The 21,458-nt window shown below is 36.7% G+C and overlaps 1 protein-coding gene and 1 non-coding gene across 2 annotated transcripts; both read left to right on the top strand.

Moving 5' to 3' along the window:
* Nucleotides 1–2,779: 2,779 nt before the first annotated feature.
* Nucleotides 2,780–4,635, top strand: LOC107478475 (protein FAR1-RELATED SEQUENCE 5-like). Its single transcript, XM_021136750.2, has 4 exons — nt 2,780–2,887; nt 3,565–3,624; nt 3,719–4,464; nt 4,551–4,635. Exons 1-4 carry the CDS (start codon nt 2,780–2,782, stop codon nt 4,633–4,635), a joined length of 999 nt encoding a protein of 332 aa, XP_020992409.2.
* Nucleotides 4,636–18,804: 14,169 nt separating this feature from the next.
* On the top strand, nt 18,805–18,908 carry LOC127746056 (small nucleolar RNA R71). The gene has a single exon (XR_008007677.1). It is a non-coding gene; the product is annotated as a small nucleolar RNA R71 (small nucleolar RNA).
* The last annotated feature ends 2,550 nt before the right edge of the window (nt 18,909–21,458 follow it).

The raw sequence follows: 21,458 nt of genomic DNA, 5'->3' as shown, positions 1-21,458 counted from the left end.
GATCCTAGGAGTTTCTTTGATCTGTCAAGGAATGGCAAGCAAAAAGAATAAAAAAAATAAGTTGTATGAAACATTTCAAACATAATTACTACTAATCCTTTTTTTTCTTTAGTTTTTAAATATGTTATTTATTTTTTTATTTAGAGTAATAACTAAATTTATTATAACTGTAATAAGTGTATAATTATCTTTTAACTATTAATATTATTGGTATATTTTTAAAAATATTAGCATATTATTAATATATATAATAAGTAATAGTAAATTTTCTTTCATATTTATTATTAAAAGAATTCATAATTTAAACATAGTTTTTATTCTATTTTTTTCATATACAATGGTTATTGTCTACAATCTTATTAATAGTATCACCTATAGTAAATTATGTAACAAAAAAATATGAAAAATAAAGACAAAAATTATAAAATTATGAAAAATCTCATCTAAATTTGACAAAAACAAGACGGCTTATATAAAAATAATTTTAATGGATAATAAGGTTAATTAGTTGATTCTTTTGCTAATTTTTTTTCAAGTAATACTGAGTTCAGTTTATAAATATTTAGAGTTCGTATTTTAAATTAATTTTATGAGTACTATTCCACAAGTCAAAGACAATTTTTTTTAATAGTTTTGTAGATGCTAATAGCTTTTATATTTAATTTGTTTTGTAGTGCGATAAAATTCATTATTCAATTCAAAATTATTTGACAAATACATTTGAGAATGAATTGGTAGAAGGGATGATCTATATCTTCTCAAATTTTGCGATTGAGAAATCAATAGAAATATATCTTCTGACTGCACATACGTCTAAAATATCTTTTAAGAAGGAGTCACGTATAGTACATACGATCAATGATTGTAAAATTTTTGATAATCATTTCAATTTGTTTGCGCATGCTGATATATTAAAATAAATAAATGAACAATTCCACTTATTTGATACGTATTTAATTTATATTAATGCACACAAAATTGTTTTCTTTTTAATTTTAAGTTTTGCCAAGAAATTATATAATATTATCATTTTATTGATAGCAAAAATTTTAATAATTTATTTATAAAAATATTTGAAATGGTATTGTGATTTTTTTAAAGATATGTTTACTGATAATTTTATCATTGAACATAAAATCAATTAATAAATTCTCTTTATATTTTACACATATAAAGTTGTAATTTTTTATATTATTTACTCATTTGTCTTTAATTTAATGCATTTAATTAAGTTTAGTTTTGTTCAATTAGATATTATTAAAATCTTAACATAAAAAAAAATTTATATCATGATAAAAATAAAAAAAATAGTCAATACATTATAATTGAACTTATATCATCGTATTGGCAGTTTATTACCACTAAAAAATAAGAAGCCAAAATTTTGTTAGCTATACAATTATGATACTTAGAATGAGATTACAAATCGCATGAAATTATTTAAGTAACTGTTGGACTCACCCATGCAATTCATTTATTGCCTAATTTTATCTGAAATGGTAATTATATTATTGTATTATCTTAATTACATTCTTATGCAAGCTTTTCGATACTTAAAAAATAATCAAAATTCTTATATATTATTTATTTATAACAGGTCAAACATCAGTGCATAATTGATGAAAATTAAAATTATTTCATTTTTAAAAGTAATTATGGATAAAAATAATGTGTTAGCAAAGATATTTCGTTATGTCAGAAATAAATAAGCACTAAATCGATGGCTCCGCTGATATTGAGTTATAGTTAATAACAAAAAAAAATACTAATGCAAGGACGTATAATTTGTCCACAACATTTGAAATTATGTTGCATTGATAGTTGGAGATATTGATGAGGACAGATTTAATAGGAATATAATAATTGAGACAAAGTAAAAAATGCTACAGAAGATAGAAATAAAACATCCAATGTACCTTATTTTTTAATATCTTTTGTTGTTTCTATATAATAAAGATGGGTACATATTACATATAGCTACTTCTTCTTGATTAATTATAAAAAAAAAAAACTGAAAAAAATCTAACAATAAACACGAAAGACTTCTTTATATACAGACTTTAATAAGTGGGTGCTTGCAAAAACTAACTGATATGCAGAAATTTGTGTATGATCAAATAATGAATGTTGTTAGCGGTAATATAAGTGAATTTTTCTTATACAGTCAAAGTGGTTGTGGAAAACATTCTTATGGTCAACTATATCATGTTTAATTTGATCTAAAAGAGGTATAATTTTGAATAGGAAAAGTATATGGAACCAACTAATAATCCGCCAAGAATGGAACAACATAATTAATTATAATTAATTTAATTTTATTAATTTATAATTTAATTTATTTTTTAAATTATTGTTGACAACATTCAAAACTTGAGAAAAGATATGATAGTCATAGGAGAGAATCACGGAAATAGAGCATTCAGTTTCACTACTATGGGTTACCCTTTCCAACTAGCGCCATCATTCTTTTTCTCTTCCCCAAGAAGCATAGCCGCCTACCTCCTCCACCGTCTTCACCCAGTCACTCAAGCTGTGTCGCCGTCGTCACTCCTCAACCGTGGGGGCCGCTTTTCATTTACTAAGAAGCCGCCGTTGGTGTAACACGTCCCCGGATGCCTTGCATGCATGTCATGTTGATCATCATCACTTGCTTGAGACCGTCCACATCAAATGATATAAACCGTGCCTCCGTCCTTGCTTTTCCTCGGTTCGTGTCGCTTTTACTCTAAAAAGAAGAAGTGGCCGTGGCGGCGCAAATATTCTGGAAAACCAATTCTCCATGGAACGCTCAAATCTGGAAGGGAAACCGAATAGCACAGTGATCAATGCTAGTGAAGGCAATGATGAATTGAATGAGAATGGCGTTGTTAATCAAGAGGGTTCCTTGGTACGTTGTATGTTGTATATGTTAGTCTTGACTTGCAGGATGTTATATGAGAACCTGAAGTGTGAATGTTTCTTTTCTATGTTTTTTAGAGGTTTCTTAAATTTATTTCTTTGAAAAAAATGTGGCACACCGACATTGTTAGTGGACATGTTAATAAGGTATGATTGTAATTGAATACATTGGGTTGTGGAGAAGGCTATGCTTAGCTAATGTCATTGATACTAATAATTCTAATAGAGATAGACATAGATAGTGGATATGGAAATTAATTGGGTTGTGTGGAAGACATGTAAGATCTATGTTGGAAAAGACAAAATTATTGGTAGTTTATATTGCTCCTAAATGTGCGAATAGTCCAAGATCCATTTCAATCTCACTGTGTTATCCGTCTATGTCATAATGCATGCAATCAATTACATGTTGTTATTGATTCATTGATTCCTAATAGAATTTTTTATTAAAATGTGTGTTGTGAAAGCTTCTTATTCATGGTAATTAGATGACTAGTTTTTGGAAAAATCTAGAGAAATAATTTGTTTAGTTGAGATAGTAATAAAGTCTGATTGAGTGCTATATGTGTTTCCATTTATTTGTTGATATGTTTTATTGGATTGCTTCATTATATAGTAATGGTCATAAGTGGATTAAAGTTCCGTCCCGATTGTCTTTAATTGAAGGTCGATGAAATCACCGACGTCATGGTGACGAGAAATGATGAGTTGGATTTAAGACACGAGGTTTGAAGTATTTCTTATTGTGTGTTAGCACGTTATAGTTACCACGTTGATACTATCTTTAATTTGTATTTGGTTCTGTGAATTGGCTTTACAGTTGCCAGATCATAGTGGGCTCAGTGAAGAGAAAATCTCAGCCATAGGAATGAGATTTGATTCGCTGCATTTGGCACAAGAGTTTTATGCAATTTATGCAAAGAAATTGGGGTTTGTAACTAAAGTTAGGAATATGAACTTCGACAAGATGTGGAAGGACACAAAGATACCCATTAATCAATCTCTTCACTGCACTCGAGAGGGTTATCGAGAATCTCGTGTTAAGGCAGCAACTAGGTCAAACAGAATAACAGCCACGAGATGCAAAGCAAGAATGTATGTCATGATGGACAGGGAGAAGGAATGTTGGGTTGTGTCCAGGGTAGAATTGAGGCATTCTCACCCCTGTTCGACTGAGAAAGCTGTCCACTATCGTGAGTACCGGGAGTTGACCATGCATGCCAAGTGCGTCATTACAGATAACGATGAAGCTGGCATAAGACCCAACAAGATGTATCTAGCACTGGCAAACAAAGTTGGTGGGTCTTCAAACCTGAGTTTCTCAGAAAAAGATGTCAGAAATTACATTACAAGCAATCTCCGATGCTCCGATGACAATGCGGACTTTAATGGGATGATGAATTATTTCGTTCGAATGAAGGAAATCAATCCCAACTTCTTTTATGCCATAGATGTTGACGATGCTAATAAATTTAAGAGCGCACTTTGGGTAGATGCAAGGTGCAGGGCTTCGTATGAATATTACGGAGATGTGGTGTCGTTTGACACCACGTACAGAAGAAACAGGTCTGTATAATTATTGGTGAATTGCAGGAGCAGTTATCTGTTAAATTTGTCATGTTACCTTACATTTGCTTTTGATATATTCTCAGGCATGGTCTACCGTTTGCATCCTTTGTCGGTGTAAACCACCATGGAAAGTCTACTCTTCTTGGCTGTGCTTTACTTGGCAATTAGGAGATCCCTAGTTTTAAGTGGGTGTTCACGCAGTGGGTGAGATGCATTGGGACTACGCCAAAGGGTATCATCACTGACCAGTGCAAGGCGATGGCTGGTGCTATAAGGAAGGTCCTACCTGATACTGTCCACAGATGGTGCATTTGGCACATAATGAAGAAAACACAATTCAAGCTTGGTGGCTACGCTAGGTACGGAGAGTTGAGTGCAATGATGAATCACATTGTGTATAACTCTCCTTCGAATGAATCGTTTGAAGTTGATTGGGCTGCTTTCATCAAAGAATTTGCGTTAGGCCAGAACAGATGGTTAGCAGGTCTGTGATCATTAAATTAAATCCCGTCTGTTGGTTTCATGTTGCCTATTTATTCATTTAAATAGAAACGTAACTGAATTTTCTACCTTGTTATGTCAGTGGATGTCCTTTTCAATACACATACTAATGTTTCTTTTCATAGTGTGTCTAGATGTTTTATTTATCTGTTTTATCGATGCTTTGTAAGCTGTCATCCTGTTGGATATAAGAGACACTCTTATGCTATTTTTTTCCTTGTGCAGATCTTTATGCGAATCGATGTAAGTGGGTGCCAATATTATTCAAGAGTGAATTTTGGGCCGGCATGAGGAGTACACAGTGGAATGAAAGTATGCACGCATTCTATGGTGGATACCTTCATTGCAAGAGTGGGTTGGTTCAGTTCGTCAATGAATACGATAACGTGCTTGGAAACAAATTTCTATTAAAGTGGACGAGCAGAAGGTATTTTGGGGGAAGCCTGTCTACCATACTTTCATAGTACAGTTTGACCCTTTGAGTCGAAAGAGTCGGTGCGAGTGCAACAAATTTAAATCCGTTGGTATATTGTGTTGCCACATCCTTGTGGTGTGGTCATACTATAGAGTTGACATAGTACCGAGCTGCTATGTTCTTCCTCGATGGAGTAAGAATGTCATCCGCAAGCACACTTACATTAAGAGTAGTCATGACGTGGCTCGGAGTAATGAAAGCCACAATTTGTTCAAGCATCTGTGTTCGGAGTTCTATAACGTTGCTCAGGAGTTTGTTGCTTGTGAAGAGGAAGCAGCCATCTTGCGAGCTGCCCTTTCGGATGCAAAGTCCAAGCTGACTGATCACCGTGTTAGCATGCGTTCCACTACTCTTGATGGGACTCAGAATACGATGCCCACACGAAGCACATACGATGTTATTTTACATGACATACAGGGACCCTCAAGGGTGAAAACCAAAGGACGGCCGAAGGGTAAGAGACTTGGAGCAAAGTTGGACAAGTCAATTAAGAAGTCAATGGAAAAAAGGAAGAGGAAATCACAACCGGTATGTGTCAGAAGTGACGTCTATGTTAAATTTTTTATATGGAATGGTGCTCCTGATTCTCATATGTTGTTCTCTTTGTGTTATGGATCTTGTAGGATGTTGTTGAACTTCAGACAGATAATGATCGCCAAGGTTCTGTAGACAACATATTTGAGGATTCTACTATATGGAATTCATCATATGGTGGCGGATTCATGGACCTGTTGAACTCTTTTAGGCATTTATAGTCATGTTTCTTGGCATGAGTAATTTGTCATTCTTAGCTAGATTTCTTGGTCCTTTAGACACAACTGAATAAACTCTTCATTTTTCTGTTTTGTCACTTTCATTTATCTTGTTATGAAGTATTCATTAAAAGAATCAAAAGTACAAATGTTTTTATTGTTCCCCAATATTTGGTTAGTATGGTTTTGAAGAAATGAGGTATCACTTATTTGTTCGCAAAAAAATAAATGTATTAAATCCGGCCCAAAAACTGCCAGTTAGAAAAAAATAAAAGCCATTCATATGTCAATGAAATGCACACTGTCGTTAATGTGTAACACATGAAACACAGGAATCATATTCAAAACCATCCATTTTACAAGAAAAAGAAACATCCGTATGCCTATCAGTAGCAACATCCAATTAAAATCCTGGTTAAAGTCATCGATGTCACCATATACGAACTGGCCCTCTAGACGGATTACGACCGAAGGCCATGCAAAGCTTATACTTCCAGCAACGTCACAATTTCAGTAACAGAAAATAATGATAAAAAAATAATTAACGCCTCCACTTAGTTAACACCACGCTAGTAAATCAAATGAACTGTCACTTAAGCATAGTCATGAACAAAAGGGTTATATACACCGACCAGAGTTGACGAAATAGTATAATTATGCAATGCATTCATTAATGAACTCGTGACATCCACAGATTTAAAACTAACTGTTTGAGGATCCTGAAATACCTAACATATGAAACCTGCTGAGGAGTATATAACAAAACATGAGCCACACACTTCTGAATGAAGTACTCACAAGTTCAAATGACTAAGATATTATAGTTGAGAAAACAGATTCAGAATCATCCAACCTACAAGGAAAAGTAACATCCGTGTGCCTATCAGTAGCAACATCCAATTAAAATCCTGGTTAAAACTAATTGCTAGAGAATCCTGAAATACCTAACATACGAAACTTGCTGAGGAGTATCAACAAAACACGAGCAATTCACTTCTCAATTAAGTATATACAAGTTCAAATGCCTAAAATATGATAGATCAAAAAATAAATTCAGAACCATCCAATTTACAAAGAAAAGAAACATCCTACTGCCTAGCGTGAGCACCATCCATGCAGAGGATTTGTCTTGATTGTCCCCATCAACTTGACAAAATTCACAACATGAAATCATGAACATGCAGTGAAACAGGCTTTATTAGGCTCACACGAAACGAATCTAAGTCAGAAAATGGGTATATGAACGCCTATAACTCTATCAGGAGGCCATGGATAGACTAAGGCATGTATATTGATTTTTTCTTACCTATGCATTTGTCTTCTTCCGTTGTCTCCCTCCCTTGGCTGGCTTTCTAGTGGGTAACCCCGCACGCTGCAGCATGCTCCTCGTGCTTGGTGCTGTGATGGGTGATTTCACAGCTTTAGTCTTTTTCCTTGGCTGGTTGCGGCGCACAGGAGCGCTGTCCAATGCTTGCAGCGCCATCCCAATTTGTGAATTATGAGGACCCAAGACTATGTCTAGTATGATCTCATTCCTAAACTCCTGTGCAACGTCCTGCATGACAATTTTGTGTGGAAGGGTAATTTTAAATCCGAGAAAGAAACTGACTAGAAAGAGGTTCAAATTAATTGTTATAATATATCTAACTTCACCTTGTCCCAATGCTGCAAGGGTTTATCTAAAACCCAAAACTGCATGAACTTGATGATGAATACACCACAATTCCAGCTATATGTACAAAGAGAGAATATTATTTCCAATCATGTTATCAATATCAAGTGCAGTGTTGTTAAGATTATTGTTAGGTGGCTTTTTAACTGCCCCATTATCTTGTCTTGGTACGTTAGGATAGAAACGAGATAAACCGTCCTCCGTGTGCTCATATGCAGGAATCGTAACTTTCGTCATGTCTTCAATGAGTCTCCCCTGGAAAGCAGCAACACATTAGCAATGATACATTTTGAGTTACCCAAGCAAAAGGTGAACTAATTGACTGAGGTATACTTACCGCATAAGCATGTATTTTGAATCTTTCATTATTAGGTTCTCCTGTATACATACTATCCAGTACCCACAACCTTTTCTAATATATCTCAAAGGCATACAACCACCAATGACAATCGATACAGACTGGGGCAAACCATTGTGATGGAAACAGAGATATCAAAGCAGTTACATGAGCAATGGAGTCACCAAATTCAGACATAAGCAAAATTTCTAAAACATTTAGCGTGTTGAGGAACATATAATGAAATGAAAGCCAATCACATATTAATTAAGTACATGCATATTCAATTGCCTAAGACGTGAGAACTAAAAACAAATAACAGAACCATCCATTTGGCAATTAAGGGGAACATCCGGTTGCCTATCACAAGCAACATCCAAGTAATAAACACGATATTGTAAGCACTTAAACCAAAAAATCAACCTTCAACTAGAGCATTAACTTACCCATTTCCACATGGAAGCTGCTATCTTGTCAAAAAATATAGAATCATTACCGAAGTGAGGACCCAGCCCTACATAACTAACAGTAAGAGCCTCCCTGAAGGAATCCAAGTTCCTCTTGTGCAACACAGTTTCCTGTACAAAAAGCACAATTTAGGATCAGCCCTCAAAGATTGATCGATAAGAAGACACAAATTCGTGCATACCAAAATTTTCGGAGGAATACAGTAAAAGTCATTCTTAAACCGCAACGATTCTGAGTCATTAAAGGTTGAACACATCCAATGAACGATCTGTATAAAAAATTTACATTGCGTTAGGGTCATCTGTTTGTGCCACTATATATATTAAGAAACATATTCATTCTATTAACGTGTTAGAGTGATCTACTTACATTGCTGGTGACCCAGTGCCGGGGTAGCAATAAGCATATGTCCTCTCGAACCAATGATAGATGTTGCTTTCCTTCATATGCCGCCACAACCTGATTCTGCTCCGACGAACGATTGGCAGCCCATCGCCGCAATCGCTCCTCATCATCCTCGTCCAGCTTTTGCCCTTTTAGCAGTGGATGCACCTTTATAGGGGTACATTAGGTAAGCATCTGTTCCGTCTGAGTCATGCCCGGTGAAATCTTTTTACTTGGTGGGCTAGGAGTCTTGCAAGACGGAGAGGCTGGCATCACAGTCTGCAGTGGCCTCGTGTTTTGCAGTTGCTCAAAGTATTGCCATATTTGTTCACTCTCGAGGTCTCGGTTCGAAAGGAAATTGGGATTACTGCAAATAACTCAACCTATGTTAGAGAAAAGGTAGTTGTATACAGAAGCAATCCCTAATTCATTAAAAAGCAAAATAGACCAAAGAATGAAATAATTTTGCCTAGGAGACTTTCCCGTCGAACTCCCATTCTTCATGTTGCACCAACGTAACGGAGGGTGTTCCTGCATCGGGCAAGCTAGAGACAGGTGTTGCTTGGGCAGCGTTATCCTTATTGAGGTTCCCTTCGGGTGGATCAGCACTTGGTTTTTGTTGGTCAACCCTCTAGTTATACAATCGACACATCCTCTTGGCAAGAGGCTCATTCTCCTCGTCATCATCTGTGCTAATTGGGAGATCCTTTTCCTCAGATTGCTTTGGGCTGGACCTACGTGATCGGTCCTTCTTAGCCCCTCCATTTTTTGTGCACCTCTCCTGCTAGGCTGTTTTATGCATAACGATTATGTTGGGTAAAGAAACATCCAATTACATTGAAAAGAACCTAATAAACTTATGCAATGCTATTCAATATACTCACTCTTGGGCTAGTTTTTGATCCGTCGGTGTGGCGTGAAGTGCTTCTAGTTGGAGGTGGAGCTGTTGTGCGTCCACTTGGTCGTCTTTCCTGTGATATCTGCCTACTCTCTCCACAAACTGAGCTCCCCTGTTTGAAGTGATTGCACGAACCAAATTAACCATAGCAAAGTAAATTTGTTAGTTAACATGATAAAGCATCGTGTTTACCCTCGGCGGCACCGAATCCTTTCGCCCATGCTTCTATGGTGCCTTTTTTCCCAATTTCCTCTTTGCAGCTTGCGGTGAACGACCCTTTATGTCCTCAACTTCACTCTGTCTAGTCAAAAGACGTCCCTGACTTAAGAAACAAAGAGAATCAATGATCATAATCGAATCCCAAGGCACCACCAAAAGAGAAACCAGAAACAGAATGATAAAACATCAAGAAACATACTTAGAGTCAACGAAAAAAGGAAAAAATAAAAAAACATATTGACTCATCTGATAGGCATTTTCGACCTTCATAGTGGCATAACTTAACCTTTTACGAGAGTGAAATGAGTACCTCGAATATAATATACTGCGCCTTCTTTTCTAGCCTCTCCGAGCTCCATGCATCAAGCCATGGCTCAGGCTCAAGACAATTGTCGAGCAGACCGTATTGCAACTGCTGAAAATGGAGGATCTACACAGAGGACGGGCACAAGTCATTTTATACATGAAGGAAAACCAAGTTGAATATACTATTAACTTGAACAGTTAGCATGAGATATGATAGAAGATTCTATAAGGCTGGCAGTCAATTGGAATATAGCAAGCGACACAGAACTAGTGACAGGAAACATTCAGATGAAATCATACACCGAAGCATCCAAAATTAGTAGACAAAGATTCAAGTAAATCATCAACATATCAGTAAATATCATACAAATAACTGTACTAGAGACTGAACTCTCCAAACTAATATAGAGCAAATTACTATTATATAATTTATTTTGTTCACAAAACAACGGCATACTGAATTTGGTAATGGTCATTGCGTCATACCAGCATGACGAACATGCAGCCTTCACACGTTCTGTTCCCTTTCAGCTTATACTTTTCGACTGTCTTGTCAAACCACTTCATAGTTTCCAACGGCCAGTTGAATCTCCGCGGATCAGAAAGATCTAACACGGCGTAGATGTGCCATGGAGAGAGAACCTGTTGAGTGGTGGGGCACAGGAATATTTTCATCACCACCAGTAGAAAGTGCCTCCTGAACTCCATCCTATCTGATTCCGTGGCCATTGGACAACTGTAAACTAAATCGCGAAGCTCGGTTGTTGTCCGTCTATGGAACCTTTTTTGAATGGCCACGTAGGATGGATTACTCTCATCGAGAGCTGGAAATGGATCCCCTACAACATGTTCATGTGTTATTGCATGGTAATATTTTCATGCCCAAAGATATTTATGCCAGCACGCCTATGCAAGAGTAGGTAATTAAGATATTGGAACTTACCTTGAGACGGAAGGCCGAAGATCTTCCCGATTAACTTGGCATTGAGGCGAATGTTGCCTATGTCGAGTACAAAAGTTCTCTGCTTTACTTGATACGACTCAGCCAGGTGAACCATGATGGCTTGCTTTACAGACCAATTTGGAACACGCCTCAAGTATCCGAATCCAATCTCATCAATCTCCGCAAGCTTCTCAACGGAGTTATTTTTAGATAGCGTTCTCATCATGTTATGAATGTAGCTGGGTGAGCATTGGGACTCTAACAATTTCTGTTAATTGTTACACAAACGGTAAGTCACACATACGATAGTATGAATGGTAATCTGCGAATGGTAAACATCATGTTACCTTTTTTCCCATGTTGGTTGGTTTTGCTGCAAATCAATCCTGCTACGGTCTCACAGAAAACAGCCCCTAAACCTTTAACGAAAACTGCTGTACAAACATCATATGCAACATCAGAAGAGTTCTCAATTAAACATGGTTGATGATGCAACATGAAACCCACAGCAATTAATACCAAATCAAACCAACATTCAAAGTAGTAATTCTAACTACAGAAACATCCATTCGCTAGTTATAGAAATTCAGCAACATCCAACAAAGTGGTTCCTGAAGCTAATCATAGATTACAAACTAAGAATAAACCATTTCAAATTCTACGTTCTAGGTATCTAATAAACACCAAGAGATGTAGTAACACCACCAACAAATATTGGTGAAGAAATCAAATTTACTTGCTGGTTGTTTATTAAATCAGTTCAGACTCAATCTCAGTTAGAAAATAAATCACAATTAGTGTTCTTTTAATTAGCTTGCGTGACTGATATTTCAATATACATATTCTTAATTTATTAAGTGCACGTACGTATATGGAAATTGAATCCTTGCAAAGAACCATAAGAAATTAAGAAATTTGAAAAATAGTTTAGAGTTCAATTTGAAAAATGCATACCATAAGAAATTTGCAGTTGTGGCTATTTCAAGTACAAATGATAGGTGCATATAGATTTAATTTTTACGATAATAATATTTGCAAATGAAAATTAAGCTGTCCTGAACAAATAAAATCATATTTAATATCAGTAATCACAGAACTCAGCAAGCTATGTTCCACCAATATCATTCACTCACTGTATGTATAGTAAATAAGCTCATCATATATAATACAAGTACAAATTATTTAATCTTTATATAGGCTTAACTCTGGCAATTGATGAATTGCCTAAATTATATTGGTGAACAAATCAAATTTTCTTGCTGGTGGTTTATAAAATCATCTCAAACCCAATTTCAGTTAGAAAATATATCACAATTACCATTGAAGTACCTATCTTATCCCCCAATGAATTAAAAAAAACACTTCTTAACCAAAGATTACAAATAAGCCCATAGCATAAATCTCCAAGGAAGAAACACCCTTCAACAATAAAACATGTATAAATAAAAACATGGTCTTTAAATATATGTTCCACTTGGTAAGAACTACATACACCCAAGAAAGGTCAAACAGTAACAATTTCATAAACAACAATAGCACCATTCATGTGTTCCTCATCAGCTTCTTTGGATTATCATCAAAGTTCTAATTTTATTTTTCTAGGAAACTTACAAACTCCAACAGATTTCATCTAAAATCTCGTATAAATGTTAATCAGAAAATCAAACTTTTTTGGATTGGGTTTTATCTATTAAGAACAGACCCAAATTCAATTAGGGATTCTGAAAACCAAATTTACCTATTATTAAACTTCCGAATAACAGGAAAAGATGCATCTAATACTCTTGACAACCACCAGTGATGCACCGAGGTTATATTACATGATCAAAACCAACATAGAAGAAACACCCACTCAATTAAAATTCACCATTACCACTACACAGAAAACCACGTCCAATTCTATTTTCAAAACATGCATAAGAAATCAGAGAAAACATCTACCATACCTGATAATTGGTGAGACGATCAGAAGATGCTGGGCTGGAGAACTGGAGGAACACCGACGGAAGGCGCAGCTGCAACAGGAGGCTTCCGATGCGCCGGGTATACCTGCATGCAGCCGCAGAGTTCCCGGAGGCGTGGAGGTGCGAGGTGGGTTGAGGCTTCAGCACGGGGTTGCAGCGGCCGAAGAAGACAGGGAAGAGGGTTCCGCGATTTTTCCAGTGGTGTGGCGCGTGTGAAGATGTTTTTGAAACTTCTGGTAAAACGGTGAAAGTAGGTTTTTGATGAGGGTTATTCTGGTTTACCGTGGGTTAATATTTGGGATGTTGGAGCCAATTGGGCTTCTGGTTCCAAGCCCAACTGCAGTTGGCTGATTCTTGGCTTATAGAGAGTTGGTTCCCTAACATTATTGTTTTGAATATTACTTCAAGTGGGATTGCTGCTCTTCTGTTGTATAATGGAAGAACTACACATTCAAGATTTAAAATATCCATGACATAAATGAATATTCTTTGTGCAGCATTAAACAGAAAATTCCTCTTGCAAGGTTAATAACTAAAGCCAAATTAATCATATAAAATGAAGCTCTAGTGATAAGTAAGTATTATTGCCTCAGAAAGATCTCGAGGTTCTTGGTGCACGAAATTGTGATCATCAACAATAGTGCCAAAGACTTGGTGCTCTCAAACGTGAATCACACTTTGTCACAACTTCGCACAACTAACCAGCAAGTGCACTGGGTCGTCCAAGTAATAAACCTTACGTGAGTAAGGGTCGATCCCACGGAGATTGTTGGTATGAAGTAAGCTATGGTCATCTTGTAAATCTCAGTCAGGCAGATTCAAATGGTTATAATGGTTTTCGAATATAAAGATAAATAAAGCATAAAATAGAGATAGAGGTACTTATGTAACTCATTGGTGGGAATTTTATATAAGCGCATGAAGATACTGTATTCCTTCTGAATCTCTGCTTTCCTACTGCTTTCATCCAATCATTCTTACTCCTTTCCATGGCAAGTTGTATGTTGGGTTTCACCGTTGTCAATGGCTACCTCCCGTCCTCTCAGTGAAAATGGTCTAAATGCTCTGTCACAGCACGACTAATCATCTGTAGGTTCTTGATCATGTTGGAATAGAATCCAGTGATTCTTTTGCGTCTGTCACTACGTCCAACACTCGCGAGTTTGAAGCTCGTCACAGTCATCCCATCTCAGATCCTACTCGGAATACCACAGACAACGTTTAGACTTTCCGGATCTTAGGAATGGCTGCCAATAATTCTAGCTTATACCACGAAGACTCCGATCTTTTGGAATAGAGGCTAAGAGATACGCGCTCAATCTAAGGTAGAACGAAAGTGGTTGTCAGGCACGCGTTCATAGGTGAGAATGATGATGAGTGTCACGGATCATCACATTCATCATGTTGAAGTGCAGCGAATATCTTAGAATAAGAATAAGCTGAATTGACTAGAAGAATAATAGTAATTGCATTAATACTCGAGGAACATCAGAGCTCCACACCTTAATCTATGGTGTGTAGAAACTCCACCGTTGAAAATACATAAGTGAAAATAGTTCAGGCATGGCAGAATGGTGAGCCCCCAAACATGATCAAGAGATTAATCAAAAGACTAATTCCCCGATGAAATTACAATAGTAAAAAGTTCTATTTATACTAAACTAGTTACTAGAGTTTACAGAAATAAGTCTAAGTGCAGAAATCCACATTCGAGGCCCACTTTGGTGTGTGCTTGGGCTAAGCTTGAGCTTTACACGTGCAGAGGCTTCTCATCCCTGCACCTTTTAAGCGTGTAAAACGTCCTCTGTATGCAATCCTGGTGTTTAACGCCAGACTGATGCTTGTTTCTGGCATTAAACGCCCAAATGTAGCCTATTTCTGGCATTGAACTCCAGACCAATGGTGTCCTTGAGCTCCTCTATGTCTCTTCCTTGCCTTTGTTGCTCCTCCCTCATAGCTCTTTGATCTTCTCTAATCTCATTGAGAATGATGGAGTGTTCTTGGTGTTCCACCCTTAATTGGTTCATGTCATGACTCAATCCTTCTAGAGAAGTTTTGAGTTGTTCCCAATAGTTGTTTGGAGGAAAATGCATCCCTTGAGGCATCTCAAGGATTTCTTGATGATGAGCTTCCTTATGCGTCTCTTGAGATCCATGAATTGGCTCTCTTGTTTGCTCCATCCTCTTCTTAGTGATGGGCTTGTCCTCTTCAATGAGGATGTCTCCTTCTATGACAACTCCAGCTAAGTTACATAGATGGCAAATGAGATGAGGAAAAGCTAGCCTTGCCAAGGTGGAGGGCTTTTCGGCTACTTTGTAGAGTTCTAGAGAGATGACTTCATGAACTTCTACTTCCTCTCCAGTCATGATGCTATGGATCATGATGGCCCGATCCACAGTTAATTCCGATCGGTTGCTAGTGGGGATGATGGAGTGTTGGATGAACTCCAACCATCCTCTAGCCACAGGCTTAAGGTCTAGTCTTCTTAATTGGACCGGCTTGCCTTTTGAGTCTCTTTTCCATTGAGCTCCTTCCACACATATGTTCATGAAGACTTGGTCCAACCTTTGATCAAAGTTGACTCTTCTAGTGTAGGGGCATGCATCTTCTTGCATCATAGGCAAGTTGAACGCCAACCTTACGTTCTCCAGACTGAAATCTAAGCATTTCTCCCGAACCATTGTAAGCCAATTCTTTGGGTTTGGGTTCATGCTTTGATCATGGTTCCTAGTGATCCATACGTTTGCATAGAACTCTTGAACCATTAAGATTCTGACTTGTTGAATGGGATTGGTAAGAACTTCCCAACCTCTTCTTTGGATCTCATGTCGGATCTCTGGATACTCATTTTTCTTGAGCATGAAAGGGACCTCAGGGATCACCTTCTTCTTGGACACAACTTCATAGAAGTGGTCTTGATGGACCTTTAAGATGAATCTCTCCATCTCCCATGACTTGGAGGTGGAAGCTTTTGTTTTTCCTTTCCTCTTTCTAGAGGTTTCTCCGGCCTTAGGTGCCATAAATGGTTATGGAAAAATAAAAAAGCTATGCTTTTACCACACCAAACTTAGAATGTTGCTCGCCCTCGAGCAAAAGAAGAAAGAATAGAAGAAGAAGAAGAAGATATGGAGGAGAAGGAGAGAAGTGTGGGTTTCGGCCAAGGAGGTAAAAGAGGGTTGTGTTGTATGAGAATAAAGAAGGATGGAGGGGTTTATATAGTGGAGGGAAAGGGGTTTGGGTTCGGTCATTTAGGGTGGGTTTGGGTGGGAAAGAGATTTTGAATTTGAAGGTAGGTGGGGTTTATGGGGAAGAGTGGATGGATGTGATTGGTGAAGGGGTAATGGGGAAGAGAGATTGAGGTGATTGGTGAAAGGTATAATGTTATTGGATTGTGTGAAGAACAGAGAAGTGGGGTAGGTGGGGATCCTGTGGGGTCCACAGATCTTGAGGTGTCAAGGATTTCTCATCCCTGCACCTTTTAGGCGTGTAAAACGTCCTCTATATGCAATCCTGGTGTTTAACGCCAGACTGATGCTTGTTTCTGGCATTAAACGCCCAAATGTAGCCTATTTCTGGCATTGAACTCCAGACTAATGCTTGTTTCTAGCGTTAAACGCCAGCTTGGTACTTGTTTCTGGCGTTAAACGTCAGACAGATGCTTGTTTCTGGCGTTTAAACGCCAGACAGCTCTTCCGCCAGGGTATGCTTTTTCTTCTGATGTTTTTGATTCTGTTTTTAATTTTTGCAATTGTTTTGTGACTCCACATGATCATAAACCTAATAAAACATAAAAGAACAATAGAAATATAGATAAATAAAAATTGGGTTGCCTCCCAATAAGCACTTCTTTAATGTCAATAGCTTGACAGTGAGCTCTCATGGAGCTTCACAGATGTTCAGAGTATTGTTGGGACCTCCCAACACCAAACTTAGAGTTTGAATGTGGGGGTTCAACACCAAACTTAGAGTTTGGTTGTGGCCTCCCAACACCAAACTTAGAATTTGATTGTGGGGGCTTTGTTTGACTCTGTATTGGGAGAAGCTTATCGTGCCTCTTTTCCATGGTTACAGAGGGAGATCCTTGAGCTTTAAACACAAGGTAGTCCCCATTCAATTGAAGGACTAGCTCTCCTCTGTCAACATCAATCACAGCTCCTACTGTGGCTAGGAAGGGTCTTCCAAGGATGATGCATTCATCCTCATCCTTCCAAGTGTCTAGGATTATGAAATTAGCAGGGATGTAAAGGCCTTTAACCTTCACTAACATGTCCTCTACCAATCTATAAGCTTATTTTATTGACTTGTCTGCCATCTCTAATGAGATTCTTGCAGCTTGTACCTCAAAGATCCCTAGTCTCTCCATTACAGAGAGTGGCATAAGATTTATACCTGACCCCAGGTCACATAGAGCCTTCTCAAAGGTCAACTTGGCATTCAGCTTCATGATGGCTCCTAGATATTGAGCAACTTGCTCTTCAGTTACATCTTCATCCTCTTCAGAGGAAGAGTAGTTTTCAGAGCTCATGAATGGCAGAAGGAAGTTTAATGGAATCTCTATGGTCTCTATATGAGCCTCAGATTCCTTTAGGTCCTCAATAGGAAACTCCTTTCTATCTGGGGGACGTCCCATGAGGTCTTCCTCATTGGGATTTACGTCATCCCCATCCTCTTTGGATTCAGCCATTTTGATAATATCAATGGCCTTGCACTCTCTTTTTGGATTCTCTTCTGTATTACTTAGGAGAGTACTAGGAGGAATTTCAGTGATTTTCTTACTCAGCTGACCCACTTGTGCGTCCAAGTTTCTAATGGAGGACCTTGTTTCATTCATGAAACTTAAAGTGGCCTTAGATAGATCAGAGACTATGTTTGCTAAGCTAGAGGGGTTCTGCTCAGAATTCTCTGTCTGTTGATGAGAGGATGATGGAAAAGGTTTGCTATTGCTAAACCTGTTTCTTCCACCATTGTTATTATTATAGCCTTGCTTTTGTGGATCCTTCCATGAAAAATTTGGATGATTTCTCCATGAAGGGTTATAGGAGGTTTCCAAAGCTTCACCCATGTAATTTACCTCTGCCATTGCAGGGTTCTCAGGATCATAAGCTTCTTCTTCAGAAGGTGCTTCTTTAGTACTGTTGGATGCATTTTGCAATCCATTCAGACTCTAAAAAATCATGTTGACTTGCTGAGTCAACATTTTGTTCTGAGCCAATATGGCATTCAGAGCATCAATTTCAAGAACTCACATCTTCTGAGGTGTACATGAATTGGTTATTTTCAACCATGTCAATGAGTTCTTGAGTTTCTGCAGGCGTTTTCTTTAGGTGAATGGATCCACCTGCAGAATGGTCTAGTGACATCTTAGAGAACTCAAATAGACCATCATAGAATATATCCAAAATGGTCCACTCAGAAAGCATGTCAGAATGACACTTTTTGGTCAACTGCTTGTATCTTTCCCAAGCTTCATAGAGGAATTCACCATCTTTTTGCTTGAAGGTCTGAACATCCACTCTGAGCTTGCTCAGCTTTTGAGGAGGAAAAAACTTGGCCAAGAAGGCCGTGACCAGCTTATCCTAAGAGTCTAGGCTATCTTTAGGTTGTGAGTCCAACCATGTTCTAGCTCTGTCTTTTACGGCAAAGGGGAAAAGCATGAGCATGTAGACTTCAGGATCTACTCCATTAGTCTTAACAGTATCACAGATCTGCAAGAACTCAGTTAAAAATTGATAGGGATCTTCTGATAGGAGTCCATGAAACTTGCAGTTCTATTACATTAGAGCAACTAGTTGAGGCTTCAGCTCAAAATTGTTTACTCCAATGGCAGGGATTGAGATGCTTCTTCCATAAAAATTGGAAGTAGGTATAGTATAATCACCAAGCATCCTCCTTGCGCCTCCACCATTGTTATTGGGTTCGGCTATGTCTTCTTTTTCGAGATTCTCTGTAAGGTTTTCTCTGGATTGTTGTGCTTTAGCTTCTCTTAGCTTCTTCTTCAGAGTCCTTTCAGGTTCAGGATCTGCTTCAACAAGAATGTCCTTGTCCTTGCTCCTGCTCATATGAAAAAGAAAAAAACAAAAAAGAAAGAGGAATCCTCTATGTCACAGTATATAGATTCCTTTATGTGAGTAGAAGAAGGAGGAGAAAAATTCGAACACAAAAGGGGAAGAGAGGGTTCGAATTTTTAGATGAAGAGAAGTGTTAGTAAATGAATAAATAAATAGAAGAAGATGAGAGGGAGAGAATTTCAAAAATTGTTTTTGAAAAATAGTTAGTGATTTTCAAAAATTAAGAGAAGAAATAAAATTAAAATTTGAAACAATTAGTTAATTAAAAAGAATTTTGAAAAAGAGGAAGGTGATTTTCGAAAATTAGAGAGAGAAAAGTAGTTTTGAAAAAGATAAGAAACAAACAAAAAGTCAATTTGTTACTTGAAAAATATTTGAAAATCAATTTTGAAAAGATAAGAAGTTGGAAAAGATTTTGAAATTGATTTTGAAAAAGATATGATTTGAAAAAAAGATAAGATTTTGAAATTTATTTTGAAAAAGATTTGAAAAAAAAAAGAAATTTTAGAAAGATTTGATTTTTAAAATTAAAATTGATTACTTGACTAACAAGAAACTAAAAAATATGATTCTAGAATTTAAAGATTGAACCTTTTTTAACAAGAAAGTAACAAACTTCAAATTTTTTAATCAATCACATTAATTGTTAGTAAAATTTTCGAAAAATATGAAATAAAATTAAGAAAAAAATTTTGAAAATCAATTTTTTTTTATTTTTGAAAATACAAAAGAAAAATGAAAAAGATTTGATTTTTGAAAAAGATTTTGAAAAGATAGGATTTTTAAAATTGAAATCTCGACTTGACTAACAAGAAACAGTTTATTTTAAAAAATTTTGACTAAGTCAACCCAAAGATTTCAAAATTTATGATTAAAATAAGAAAAAGATATTTTTTATTTTTTTGAATTTTTAATGAAGAGAGAGAAAAACAACTAAATGACTCAAAACATAAAAATTATGAATCAAAACACATGATGCATGCAAGAACACTATGAATGTCAAGATGAACACCAAGAACACTTTGAAGATCATGATTAACATCAAGATTTATTTTTGAAAAATTTTCAAGAAAAGAAAAACATGCAAGACACCAAACTTAAAAATTTTTCATGCTTAGACACTATGAATGCAAAAATGCATATGAAAAACAACAAAAGACACAAAACAAGAAAATATGAAGATCAAACAAGATGACTTACCAAGAACAACTTGAAGATCATGAAGAACATCATGCATGAATTTTTCGAAAAAATGCATAAATTTAAAAAAAATGCAATTGACACCAAACTTAAAAATTGACACTAGACTCAAACAAGAAACGCAATATTTTTTATTTTTTTTATGATTTTATTGATTTTTTTTAATTTTTCAAAAATTATTTTGGAAAAACGAAAACAAATAAAAAAAATTTTTGAAAAATTTTTGAAAAGAAAATTACCTAATTTGAGCAACAAGATGAACCGTCAGTTGTCCAAACTCAAACAATCCCCGGCAACGGCGCCAAAAACTTGGTGCACGAAATTGTGATCATCAACAATGGCACCAAAGACTTAGTGCTCTCAAACGTGAATCACACTTTGTCACAACTTCGCACGACTAACTAGCAAGTGTACTGGGTCGTCCAAGTAATAAACCTTACGTGAGTAAGGGTCGATCCCATGAAAATTGTTGGTATGAAGCAAGCTATGGTCATCTTGTAAATCTCAATCAGGCGAATTCTAATGGTTATAATGGTTTTCGAATATAAAGATAAATAAAGCATAAAATAGAGATAGAGGTACTTATATAATTCATTGATGGGAATTTCAGATAAGCGCATGAAGATACTGTATTCCTTCTGAATCTCTGCTTTCCTACTGCTTTCATCCAATCATTCTTACTCCTTTCCATGGCAAGCTGTATGTTGGGTTTCACCATTGTCAATGGCTACCTCCCGTCCTCTCAGTGAAAATGGTCCAAATGCTCTGTCACAGCACGGCTAATCATCTGTAGGTTCTCGATCA

Source organism: Arachis duranensis, chromosome 3 (assembly GCF_000817695.3).
Source record: "Arachis duranensis cultivar V14167 chromosome 3, aradu.V14167.gnm2.J7QH, whole genome shotgun sequence".
Lineage (NCBI taxonomy): Eukaryota > Viridiplantae > Streptophyta > Magnoliopsida > Fabales > Fabaceae > Arachis > Arachis duranensis.
Note: the sequence above shows the minus strand (reverse complement) of the source record. Positions and strands in the feature narration are given on the sequence as shown.

Coding starts and splice junctions, on each gene's coding strand:
- LOC107478475 (XM_021136750.2), top strand. CDS start 2,780: ATGGAACGCTCAAATCTGGAAGGGAAACCGAATAGCACAGTGATCAAT. Junction 2,888..3,564: donor TTAATCAAGAGGGTTCCTTG/GTACGTTGTATG, acceptor CTTTAATTGAAG/GTCGATGAAATCACCGACGT. Junction 4,465..4,550: donor ACCACGTACAGAAGAAACAG/GTCTGTATAATT, acceptor ATATATTCTCAG/GCATGGTCTACCGTTTGCAT.